The sequence below is a fragment of the Rhinatrema bivittatum genome, chromosome 18 (assembly GCF_901001135.1).
Source record: "Rhinatrema bivittatum chromosome 18, aRhiBiv1.1, whole genome shotgun sequence".
Lineage (NCBI taxonomy): Eukaryota > Metazoa > Chordata > Amphibia > Gymnophiona > Rhinatrematidae > Rhinatrema > Rhinatrema bivittatum.
The window spans coordinates 41,239,896-41,251,990 of NC_042632.1; the positions used below are offsets into that span (position 1 = coordinate 41,239,896).

General features: G+C 46.1%; 2 protein-coding genes across 3 annotated transcripts in view; both read right to left on the reverse strand.

Moving 5' to 3' along the window:
- Positions 1-268: 268 nt before the first annotated feature.
- Positions 269-12,095, reverse strand: part of SOX30 (SRY-box transcription factor 30) — a 37,112-nt gene continuing 25,285 nt past the window's right edge. For both annotated transcript variants that reach the window (XM_029583390.1, XM_029583389.1), the window contains exons 3-5: positions 8,983-9,150; positions 4,574-5,078; positions 269-1,384 (exon numbers count right to left, since the gene is read on the reverse strand). In XM_029583390.1, coding sequence (XP_029439250.1) covers positions 1,009-1,384; positions 4,574-5,078; positions 8,983-9,150 — 1,049 coding nt within the window. In that variant the 3' untranslated portion in view covers positions 269-1,008. The remainder of the gene's footprint in view (positions 1,385-4,573; positions 5,079-8,982; positions 9,151-12,095) is intronic.
- Positions 9,076-12,095, reverse strand: part of THG1L (tRNA-histidine guanylyltransferase 1 like) — a 42,194-nt gene continuing 39,174 nt past the window's right edge. The window contains exon 7 of the mRNA XM_029583393.1: positions 9,076-9,150. The gene's annotated coding sequence lies outside the window, so the exon portion shown is untranslated. The remainder of the gene's footprint in view (positions 9,151-12,095) is intronic.

Sequence of the window (12,095 nt, forward strand, 5' to 3'; positions counted from 1 at the left end):
CCCCTCATTTTTGGAGTTGGGAGTCTAAAATATGGCAAATGGCTTAGACTTAGTTGGCAGCTCCAACAGCCATGCGTTCTGCCGCAGGCTCAGCGGGCAGTTCATCCGTACCCTCCAAGCAAGAGGAGACATGGGAGGCGAAAAATCATGTACAAGGTGGAAGGAGCTGAGATACTACAGTGTGAAAGTATCTGCCGGACGGGAAAAGAATAAAACACAAATAAGTACCCTTAGCTATGAAAGACAGGATGCAGCAATAAGGCCAGGCCAGCGTTTTACAAAACTTTATTGAAATGTTAACAAGTGAGAGCAGAACAATTCTTTTCAGTGCAAAAAAATTGACAGAAAAAGTGGAAAGAGGAGGAACCGTTTTGGAACAGGAGCAGTACATGTCAGGTATGCTTCCACTGCAACAGAAGTAATGCACTTACCAGCTAACATGGAGGTGAGTATTTTATCTCTCTATCGATAGATATCTATCTGTATATGTATCGATAGATAGACAGAGATATAAAATCAGTGTTAAGCCACTCGGGGTGGTGCCCTGAATTATTCAAATGCTTCTCAGAGAGGATAGAACAATAGCCAATATAAATATTGATGATATTAAATACATTGTAAATTGCACCAGCAGTTAAAAAATACATAAATACATACAGAAACGTATCCGACGGCCAAATATGATTCGCTGCATATCAGCACAGGATAACTTAGTAAATGTGGAGTAAAATCCTTACATATTCTGTCTTACAGGCGTTACACAGACATAACACAAAGTAAACAAATTTGTTAAAATTCTTAAAATGAATGAGCACCTTAGCTATTAAAAACTTCAAAACTGAATTTACACTGAGAAATGTATCTGTAGTTAATCACTTCAAGGCACTTCCCCCTTTTTTCTTCAACGAACAGACTGAAATAGAAGCTGTTTTATTGATTTTTTTATTCTGTGTATAATTTTTCTAAAAGAAATGATTGCATTGTGTATATATCTCTCAAATTTCCCCTTTATAAATTCCTCAACACTTTGCCCTCGTCTTCCTCGTCACTGTCGGTCACATTTACCCTCTGGATGCGTGAGGGGGCAGATGTGGGGGCAGTGAAGACGTTCTCCAGGGCTCCGATGTCCAGATGAGGCATGGAGTTGAGGTACTCCTCGCTGCTGTGGCTGGTGTAGTAGGACACGCCTTCCAGGCTCTCACAGCTGCGGGAGTCTTCGCTCTGCGGGCGCTCGTCCCCGTACTCCCGGAAGGGATACTCCCTGTTCAGAGCCGAAAACATGGCCTCGTGCTTTTGATAGCGGTCTTCGTAATAACCCAGGCACTCGGGCATTGGGTTGGGGAAGTCTCCGTACCCGAAAGGTGGCCGGCTATAAGGACAGGTGCTGCGCCAAAGGTAACACAGGAAAAGCTTCCGTTAGAATCATGCATTAGGAATCAAACACAGCAAAGGCTTGAAGGGATACTTCTCTAGTGCAAGAGCAGCTAGGATCGATGGTGTGTCTGTCCTATCCATAAGCAGGGTGGAACGTGAAAACAATTATCCAGATTTGGCTGAAATTCAGCACAGAGAATTGAGACTAAATGTTGTCAAGGAACTGTAATTTTGCTTTGAATCGGTGCAAAATTCCAATTGCCTGACAACTTTTAGTCTCCATCTCCTATGTGATTTTTAACTTACTGAAAGAAAAGGAAACGCATCTTTCTGTCGTACTTCTAGCGGGCACGTTATTTATCCTTCTTGTGATGTCAACAAAGAAAAAGCACGTCTTAAAGTTAATATCATGGAGCTCTAAGTGTAGGTAAAACACGCATTACTATAAACCCAGAAATATCACATGACAGATATGTACAGAACTCGGAGGAAATTTGGCACATTTGAGTTTTATATCCAACAATATTCAGTGGAGAGCAGGTATTGTTTAAGGAGCAGCAGACTCCTTCTGAGGTGATCAGAAATGTGGAAGGGACACCTTTTTACTGGCCTAGCTTAGTTCATTTTTCACTAGCGGTTGGAAGCTGTGTTCTGTTAATCAGGGAGCGTAGCTCACAGACGCTAGTCACAAATGAATTATATTAGTCCTGGTACAAGGGCTCTCCTACAAGTTGCTTGCTCATCTCTATTTCTCCATACCCAAGGGGACTAACAGGACAACTGCACTGCTCTGTACAAAACTATTCACAACGATGAGAGGCGAGTGTGTTGAAAAGTGCAGTTCTGGAGCCCCATCTAGTGGTAGACCTCGGACACAGCTTCCCCCAAAGAACAAATCTCCTCTCTAATGATAATTAGAGCAGGTATTGCTTTCTGGCACTGCTCCACAGCAGCGCGACTCCACATCTGCCAGGCCATGAGACACTCTGGCAGACGGCAAGGTGCGGCACAGTAGATGGAGGCGGAAAAAGAGCAGTTGGCCCATGCAAGGAAAGATCCCAGCTCCCAGCTGCCACGTTGTAACTCGCCCAGAGATTTCTTGTACAGATGAGATATAAAATAGCATTCCTCACCAATTCAGGTTTTGTTACCTTCTTCACTGGCTCTCTAATGTCCTTCTATTTTAACCAGGAAATGTAAATATTGGCTCTATCTGAATCCTATTGCTTTGTATTTTAGATAGGCGGCATATACTTTTTTAAATGTGTGATATATAATTTTTTTTTAATAAAAATACTGTCTGCGGTGTTCATAGAGGTATCCCTGGCGTTCTCCAGTGCCCTTTGCAATTCCACAGACTCGCAGGGTTCCCTCTGAAATGATCGCCTATAGTGAAAATCCTCGACTGTCCTGAAAGCACCCCGGGCCTCTAGTCTGCAAAACTCTCAAACATGGACATCTGAATATGCAGGCTGGTTTATCCCATGATGCACAAAGAGATTTCCAGGCCTGCGAATCAGTTTTTTGCAGAGGTCTATCTTTCCAGCATGGAGGTCATTGCAGGGAATGCTGCAGTTAGCTCACATTCACAATATTTCCCTATTGGTCTCGGTGCATTCCATCGGTCAGATTCCTCTACTGCTGTCACACTTTCGCATTTTAATAAACCTGGAATGCCACAATCGCTAAAGTGTTACACCACCACAAAAACTGTCAGCATGTGGCCACATCTGTGGGGGCACTACATGCACGCTCATTACATTTGGTCTGCAAAGAATGTTCCGCGTGCATATTCAGTTCGGTCTTTGATCAACCGTGATGCCGGGAAATTATTTAAAAAACTTAGAGAGAATTTCTGTTTAACACTGGGCAGGGTGCCACCGCCTAGTCCATATCTGCTTTACAAGATCCAAGCCTGGATTTCTTGAATCCCCGAGCCATTTTTTAATGGGCAAAGAATGGACAGGAACAGAATAAATGGGACGCATCTGCTCCCAAAACCCCTTTTGAATTTTGCCTTTAAAAAGACAGAGAAGTTGCGCCAAGGGTGCATGCAGAGAAAGGGCATTGAGAAAAAAATTGGTTTGTGCATAATTTTTAAATGATCACATCAGCTCTTTCACAAGGACAGTGACAGGAGCGACAGTCTGCCCCTGCACTATTCTGGGGTAACTTAACCATCCCTGAAGTTCCCAACGGGGAGAATCGCTCCAGAATGGGAGAGGTCTCTGGGTCCCTTGGGCATCGGCCAGCGGCAGCATTAGTGAGACCCCTCCTTATTTACCAAAGATGGCGGGGGCTCTTACAGGTAGAGATCCCCCCTCAATTTGAAGGTCGTCACCCACATCACTTGCCTTCACATTCTCTAACCACCTCGCCCCCATAGTAACAGGGGTGTCTCAGTAGAGCCATGGTTCATCACTTAGTCTCAGAATGATTCACCGTAACCTCCGTTAGCCAGGTCGGAAGATTGCTAGATGACCGAGTCTTTCATGCCTGACTTTTCCCCTGCTGCTTTTTCTACATTAACAGGGTCATTTTCAAAAGCAAACGTAACATACTATTGTAGCAATTTTCAAAAGCCTTTGAAAATTGCTATAATATACGCCGTCGCGTTGTCAATAGGTTTTACCCGCATCACGTGCACTTAACGCAGATAAATGGGCTTTTGAAAATTCTATGATAGTATTTTCCATTTCCATTCTTTCTGTGATACAAGGGGATTTCATCATTCAAGTTCCTTAGGTTAAGAACCAGCAAGTTGCCCTTCTGGCATACAGATAAAGATGCTTCCATGAGAGCTGTCACAATCCCTTTGTATCAGAGAGGCACAGATTTTTGGAGTGGATCAGGGACTTAGTAACTTTAAATCCACTTTTGCTGGACTGCAATCCAAAATATCCCACCTCCTGGAAAATACCTGGAGGGGACCCTGCTTTCAGAGATCAAAACCGCTGCAATCCAAACTATTATGGCTGATAGATAAAAAGAAAACTGAAGACGTCTATATTCTCTCTGTTAAATCAACACGACACATTAAAATGACTTCTAGCTTCCACGAATATCTAAAACTGATGTCTTTCAAGAGACCTTCTTAGTGAAATAAGAAGCTCTCTTGTGCCAGACAATTAAGGCATGCATCCACTACCATCTCTAACTCCATGTATGTTTCTGATTGTGCCAATTTTAAAGACTGTACCTGGATGGGAAGTAGTGGGGTCCAGGTAGAAAGTAAGGATGATGAAACGAAAACCGAGGAGGAGGTCCAAACAGGCTGGCTGGATGCCCCAAGGGAGAAGGCTGGTACACGTGTGGATGTGGCATGGGTGGAGCCTGTGGCATGGGTGGACCTCTGGGGCACGTGGCTATACTGGAATACTCCTTGGGCATATGAATGTCGGTAGCTGTGAACCTGGAGTGCACTGAGCTGTCATTATTGATACTCCTGCCGGAGGGCTCCACGGACACTGCAGGAGATCGCTCCATGGAGCGGGTCGGCCCGGAGCTTGGCCCGGAGAGCCCGTGATGAGCGTCCGCTTGGGTAGACAGGCCAGAGCGCTGGGGAGGCAGTGGAGGGCGAAGAGGTAGGTTTGGAGTCTGAACAGCTATCTGGCTAGCGTTGCCAACGCTTGGCTGGAAAAGAGTAATCGGCGTGGGGCGTTGAACGGGCGGAGCAGGCAGCTGGAGAGAAGGCGGAGCTTCACCTATTGAAAGGAAACAGAAAGATTCTCTCAAACGCAGGGCAAGTCAACTAAAAGTGCAATTTCTAACAACAATACAAAGGAAATCATTTTGCTTTCATTTTTAATACATGGAAACTCCCCAACGTAGGGCCTGATAACTTTCTTTTCGTATTCTGTGTCTATGGGAACATATCTTGATGCATCAGGTACTGTTTTTCCCTTCCTTCCATCTCACTCACCCTATAAACACGCTTGACCGGTTTATGACCACACTGTAGACTCTGTTTTCAAAAAGCATTCTCCTATTTTCTGTCTATGACAAAGCTCGTGAAAGTAGGCCTCTGTCTACATGAATTTGATTCATTCGCCTCTTTTCATCCTAACTTCTTCTCAGGGCCGCCATCAGGGCAGTATTCTTGGGCCTGCAGTATGGGGCCCCAGGATCTACTGCCACATATGGGGGCCCGCCGCAGCCGCCAGGCGGCAGGTGCGCTTGGGGGATGTATTAGTTCATGGCAAAGAGGCCCACTGAGGCTCTCTCCGACAGTCTGTCGCCCAGGGGCCTACTGAAACCTGGAGCCGGCCCTGGGTGCGGGCCCCAGAGAAGGGAGAGAATCAATGCTATGCGTGTCTTTTAGACACACATAGCATTGATTTACAGAGCACCGCAGACAGAGACTCGTCCGCGCGCTCTGTCCTGCCAGCGTTCACTGTCTGACGCGGCTGTGACGTCACCGCCGCGTCAGACAGTATGCGCCGGCAAAGCGCGCAGGCCGTCGCTGTCTGCTTGCTGTATGGGGCCTCAAAATTCCTGATGGCGGCCCTGCTTCTTCTTTACATTTACTCAGCAGGGCCTTTCTGGAGAAAAGTCTGCCCACAGCAAATAATTCAACTGTTTTAATTAGAGTCAAAATCAGACATTCATAAATTTATCATGCTCTCTTCCCCGACAAGCAGGAAGCTAGCACGGTTGAGAGACACTGGGCAATGGATCTGGGAGAGCAACTGAGTCCTCAGACTCGGGAGGCCATGCTATATTGTGCCAGGAAATGCTCGACTTCAGCTGGATTGCGTGAAAACTGCTATAAGATGATATATAGATGGTATCTCACCCCAGACAAAATTCATAGGGGCGGATTTTCATACTCCGCGAATAGGCCTACTTTTGTTTGCGCTCCAGGCGCAAACAAAAGTACCCTGGATTTTAGTAGATACGCGCGGAGCCGCGCGTATCTGCTAAAAACCTGGATCGGCGCGCGCAAGGCTATCGATTTTGTATAGCCGGCGCGCGCCGAGCCGCGCAGCCTACCCCCATTCCCTCCGAGGCCGCTCCGAAATCGGAGCGGCCTCGGAGGGAACTTCCTTTTGCCCTCCCCTCACCTTCTCCTCCCTTCCCCTACCTAACCCACCCACCCGGCCCTGTCTAAGCCCCCACCTTACCTTTGTCGGGGGATTTACGCCTCCCAGAGGGAGGCGTAAATCCCCGCCCGTCAGCGGGCCTCCTGCGCGCCGGGACGCGACCTGAGGGCGGGTCCGGAGGGCGCGGCCACGCCCACGGGCCCGCCCCCGGAATGCTCCCGACACGCCCCGAAAACGCCGCGCGGTTCGGGCCCGCCCCCCGACACGCCCCCTCCGAAAACCCCGGGACTTACGCGAGTCCCGGGGCTCTGCGCGCGCCGGTAGGCCTATGTAAAATAGGCTTACCGGCGCGCAGGGCCCTGCTCGCCTAAATCCGCCCGGTTTTGGGCGGATTTAGGCGAGCAGGGCTCTGAAAATCCGCCCCATAGGATATACCCGGCTGCATCAGATTCTTGCTGGCGCAGCGGTGGAAATAGGGGAACGTATTTTCATATATGGTGGAACTGTTCGAAAATCCAGACCTTTTGGGAGACTCTTTTCACCTGGTTAAGTGCCCTGCTCCATGTACCTATTCAGGCTTCTGCTATTATGGCCCTGCCGCATGTATACCCGGATGTCATACAAAAGTCTCAGCAGCGCTTTTGTTCTCATGCTTTTTATTGCTGCTCGTACTTTGATAGCAGCAAAGTGGAAAACAGATCAAGTGCCGCAATTGTCAGAGGTCATTGATAAACTCCATACATATTGCAGGCTAGCTTCTCTTAACAGCCGCCAAATATGGGAGAATGCCTTCGATGATTAGAGCTTGGAAACCGTTTGTGGAATATATTTATCAAATGTAAACTCATATGGGGTTAAGAGATTAGGTGTTATTTGGGGAAAGGTATTGACCTTTAACCATACTGAACGAGATTGTTCTCTTCTATCCTCTATGGTATTTCAATATGCCTTTATTAAGCACTGGGTATACGACTTTTATAGTATGAAAGTGAATAACCCATTACATATCATTAATGCTCCTAGATTTTGTAGCTGGGAAGCTATAACTCCACTGATATGGCGAGGAGGGGGGTGGGTGGGGGGAATGTGGGGATGTATCCTGTATTCATATTGATATTGTAGTAGCACTGTTATATTAAAAAAAAAGTTCAACAAAAATCAGACATTAATGAGTTGTTTTACCATTGGTGCAGCTAATCTAGTGAACAAGATCAAAGACTCTCTTTAAAGAATTCCTGCATTCATTGCTATTCTGAGCAGTAAAAAATGGATCATTCTAGTCAGGTCCGTCTGCAACCGTGACATCAACAGGTCACGAGCAGGAAGCCTCCAGCCCCGCATTCCATCTCCAGCGGGCAGTCAGCCGATGGCAGGCATTTCCAAAAAGTCGCTCTTCACGCCGGGCGCCAGTTTCCAAAATAGTTTTGTGGGCTTCCCTGTCCTCTCTCTCATCTCGCATGCGGGCCTCTCCAAGACACGCGTCAGCTTATGCCCCGAAACTCTTTATCAGCCACCCTCACAGCGCGCAGAGCTGGGCGCGTGCCTCGAAGGCTGCGGGTGAACGCTTCAAAGCTACACCAGGCTGCAAAGTCCATGGGAACGTTTCCCTGTGGGTTCTGCACCAGTCCTTCGAAAGAAAGCGCCCGCCTTCTTTCGCTTTGTACGCTGCCCGAGGCAAAAAAAAAAACAGTGCCCATGGAGATCTACCCCTGCTTTTGCCCTGCAAAACGTGCCGCGTGGCTTTTGAAAACGCAAACCTACATGCATGGCTGCCTCCCCCCTACCTTAACGCTACCTCCGAGCCACCTGGTCTTCCTGCAGGTAAAAGTATGCCTGCTGTTTGATCCCTGCCCCTGCGTACAGGAGAGGCAATTTTCAATAGCCAATTTATCCAGTTAAAAAGCAGTTTTACCTGGGTTTCTGTACCTGGGCAACTGAAAAATAATGGACAGTGTTTCCCTGTTCATCTACAGTAAAGACTGCCTTGCAAAGGTTGCAAGAATCAAGCAACTCATGTCTGACGCAAATGGTATACAGCAGGGAGATACACTGAACGCAGGCTCATAGCTTCACAGGGTGAATTTTAGCAATAGGGTCTTACTTTATAAGGCTCATCACTGCAGCTGGATTGGAATTTTCTACTTAGGAGATGTCTGGGACTAAAGAACTGAATCCGAGCAGGAGTTGTACTCTGCAGGCAGAAGAGGAGGTGGCCGGGATTACTATGCACTAGCAACCTGTTTGGAGGTCACAGGTGATGGCTGATCAGCAGCAGAGTGCACTGGACAGGCTGAGCTCGGGAGAGGAATAGCAGAGGACGTGAAAGATTAGGACTGAGGACAACTGACTGAATTTTGGAAGAACTCGGGAATTAAAGAGCAGATGGGAGCTGCTAGGCAGAGCTGAAAAGCTCAGCAGCATGTGGGACTCGTAACTGAGGTGCACCAGCACGAGTGGAATATGATTAGCAGGGAACGGACCGGGCACCTTGCAACCATCTATTTAAATCAGCATACTCTTTAATTCTACCCAAGTTCTTTTACCAGTGTTAAATGTTCAAACTCACCAACTGAATGACTGAGACTGGGAATCACAACGGAGTAGGTGGGCGACCGGTAAGGGTAAATTGTGGGCTGGTTGGTGGCGATCATATTCTGAGAAGGGCTGGAAAACACCGTGGAGGAGCTGAGCGGGAAACGCTTCCTCTTGCCAGGCCGTGGCTGGTAAACCCATCCTACGGAAGAGAACAGGAAGAAGTGAGTCAGGTCCCTGGCTTCAGGAGGATTGCGACCCCCAAGCCTATGGAATCAACAAGAGGGAAAAAATAAGTTATCACTATTTATTTCATTACTAATCACAAGGAAAGAAATTCCTCATGGCTAGAACTCTAATGGTGGAACTAAGGGCAAAAGACAGAGTGAAACATCCTTGACAAATACCAGACTTGGAGATCATTAGTACTCTTAGAAGATAATTACAAACAGGGGGTATTTAGTTCTTACTTTAAGCCAAATCATTGGTTGCTAGGGATTTTCTCAAGCACTTAACCAATCAGAATGTCCGATTTCTGTGCCGTTTCCTTTCCATTTACAATTCCAAACAGCCAGAAATGGACAAGAAAATGACGACTTTGAATCATGATCTTCAACCTTGACGATAAGCAAATACCCAAGAAGAGTTGGAGGGAGGGGTTGAAGATCGAGATTCAAACTGTGATCCTTTGTGCCCAATAACAGGCACGCAGAAAGAGAGGGGCACATTCAGCGGTGTGGAGGGGTGAATAAATTCTCAAGTCACCTGGACAACTCTACTCACACATTCAGCAGAACGCAGCCGCGCATGCGCTCTGCTGAATAGACCCGCACAGATATCCGGATGACTTTATGACTGCGCTCTGGCACAACCAAACTTAGGCAGACAATGCTGGATTTTATAAGTTAGTTCCGCCCTGGAATGCCTTGGATTTTATGCAGATGACTTTTATCCAGTTACAAACTTACCCAGATAAATCAGTGGCAGTTGGCATTGTGGGAAACTGAATATGTAATTATCTGTTGTTGCATGTAAGGAATTAGTACCTCTACACTAGTCTAAAACCTGATTTGCACCACATCAGCCACAAAACTTAGTGCATAATTAGCAGATCAGAGGTTATGAAGGTTTGGGGGATCTTTTTTTTTTTTTTTTACTAAATATTCCCCCTTTATTATTGTTAATAAAAATGTATTACTCCCACATTTCACTGTTCATGGTGAGTTGCATAAAAAGATACAAAATTACACAACTCAACATTCCAAACTCTGATCAGACCATCAGCAAACAAACCTCATTAAGGCATTAAAGCATTTCTTATATCAAACTCTCAAATGCCTGTTGAAATAAACATGCCTTCAGTTGTCTCTTGAAGGATCTATGACATGAAATAAAATGCAACTGAGCTGGAGGTGTGCTCCGAAAGCTCCGTCTTGCGCCTCAGCCAATCGGGGTAACTTGGGTGTTCGGGAAGAAGTAATAGTGGTGTCAGGTGATGAGAGGTCACTTCTGGGTGCCATGCTCGCAAGGGGGCAGACAGAAAGCTTCGCGGGCAGGAGACTAGGAGAGACAACTATGCAAATCATGGCTTCTGCAAACCTGACTAATTCATGATCGCTTGGGAGTGTTATCGCTAGATTTGGTGACAGTTTCAATTACAAGTTTCTTGAGTTTGACTGGTTGCAATTATTGTTTTAGTATCTATTTGTATTGTGTTCTCTTGAGTTTTATAATGATGTTTCTATGTTGTACCCCTCTGAGATTTGCGGATCAGCAGGCTAAAGATTTTTATAACTGAATAAATACAACATCTTGCATAATTCAGAACCCAGCCAGATATTTTATTGCACTGCTAATATAAAGCCCAGTCATGACACTCTCAATGTGACAGCCACTGTACTGCAGGAATAAAGCAAAGTTGCCTACCTGTAGCAGATGCCTCCGTGGACACTGAGACAAACCAGCCACACAAGTAGATGATGTTATCCGATGATGCCAATACAGAACATGCTCCCCTAGAGCTCAGAAAGACCTAGAAGTCTTTCTGAGCATGTTGCAGGCCTTCTCATGCATGCCTCCTCAGTCATTAAACTAGCTCAGCTTCAGCTCTGGGGAGGAGGGTGGGATTGTGTGGCTGGTTTGCCCCACTGTCCACGACCAACTGCTACAGGTAAGCAACTTTGCTTTGTCCATGGACAAGCAGGACAAATTCAGCCACACAAGGGAGGACTCACATGCTGAGGATTCTGGTGATATATTGGAATTTTGATGGATAACAGTAATGACAAAGTCTGGGTATTCTCACAGATTTCAATTTGACTTTCCATCAGCAAATTAAGGCAGGGGTTAGAGTTGGATCTCTGAAGCCATTATTGAGCACCTTTGATTGTCAATCAGTTGTACAGGCCCTGATTCTGCCTTTGTTAGATTATTGTAACTCAGTTTATGTAGGGTTACCTAGTTTATGCTCCGAGGCCGCGTCAGATCCTCCAGAACGCTGCTGCTCAGTTGATCTCAGGAAGGACTATGAGGGATCATATCACACCTGTGCTATATGATCTGCACTGGCTGTCAGTTCAGTGACAAATAAGATATAAAATTGTCCTATTAGTACACAAATCGCTTGGCTTTGATTCTCTCCCTATAAGCAAATGTGCTGCTCCATGTTTATAACCTGACATGCTCTCTCTGCTCCTCGCAGTATGGACTGTTGGACATGCTGACGGTATGGCTGGCGCATCTCGCAGAGACGAGAGAGAAAGCTTTTTCAGTAGCTGTGGCCTTCTTTGGAACTCTTTACCTGGAAGTCTACTTTTGACCATCTGTTCAAAGACTTTCAAAGACATTCCTCTTCCAGTAGGCTCTTGATTGATTTTTCTTGTTATATGATGTAGTTATGTTCTTGCTACAATTTTATACAGCATGGGTAGGTTTTAATTGATAATTTTCTTTTTAATGCTTGGGCCTGTTTTAATTTGTATGCTGCCTAGGGCTTTGGTAGTAGGAGACATAAATACATGAAATAAAATAAACTTAGTTAAAAGAGGCATGAGGGAGAGTTGAAGCTGTTAGTTGTTTTCAAAACTGCTTCGCCAAAATTGCAGGAGTCTTCATCAAGACGGTAGTGCCTTGTAAAAGTGTGTATGC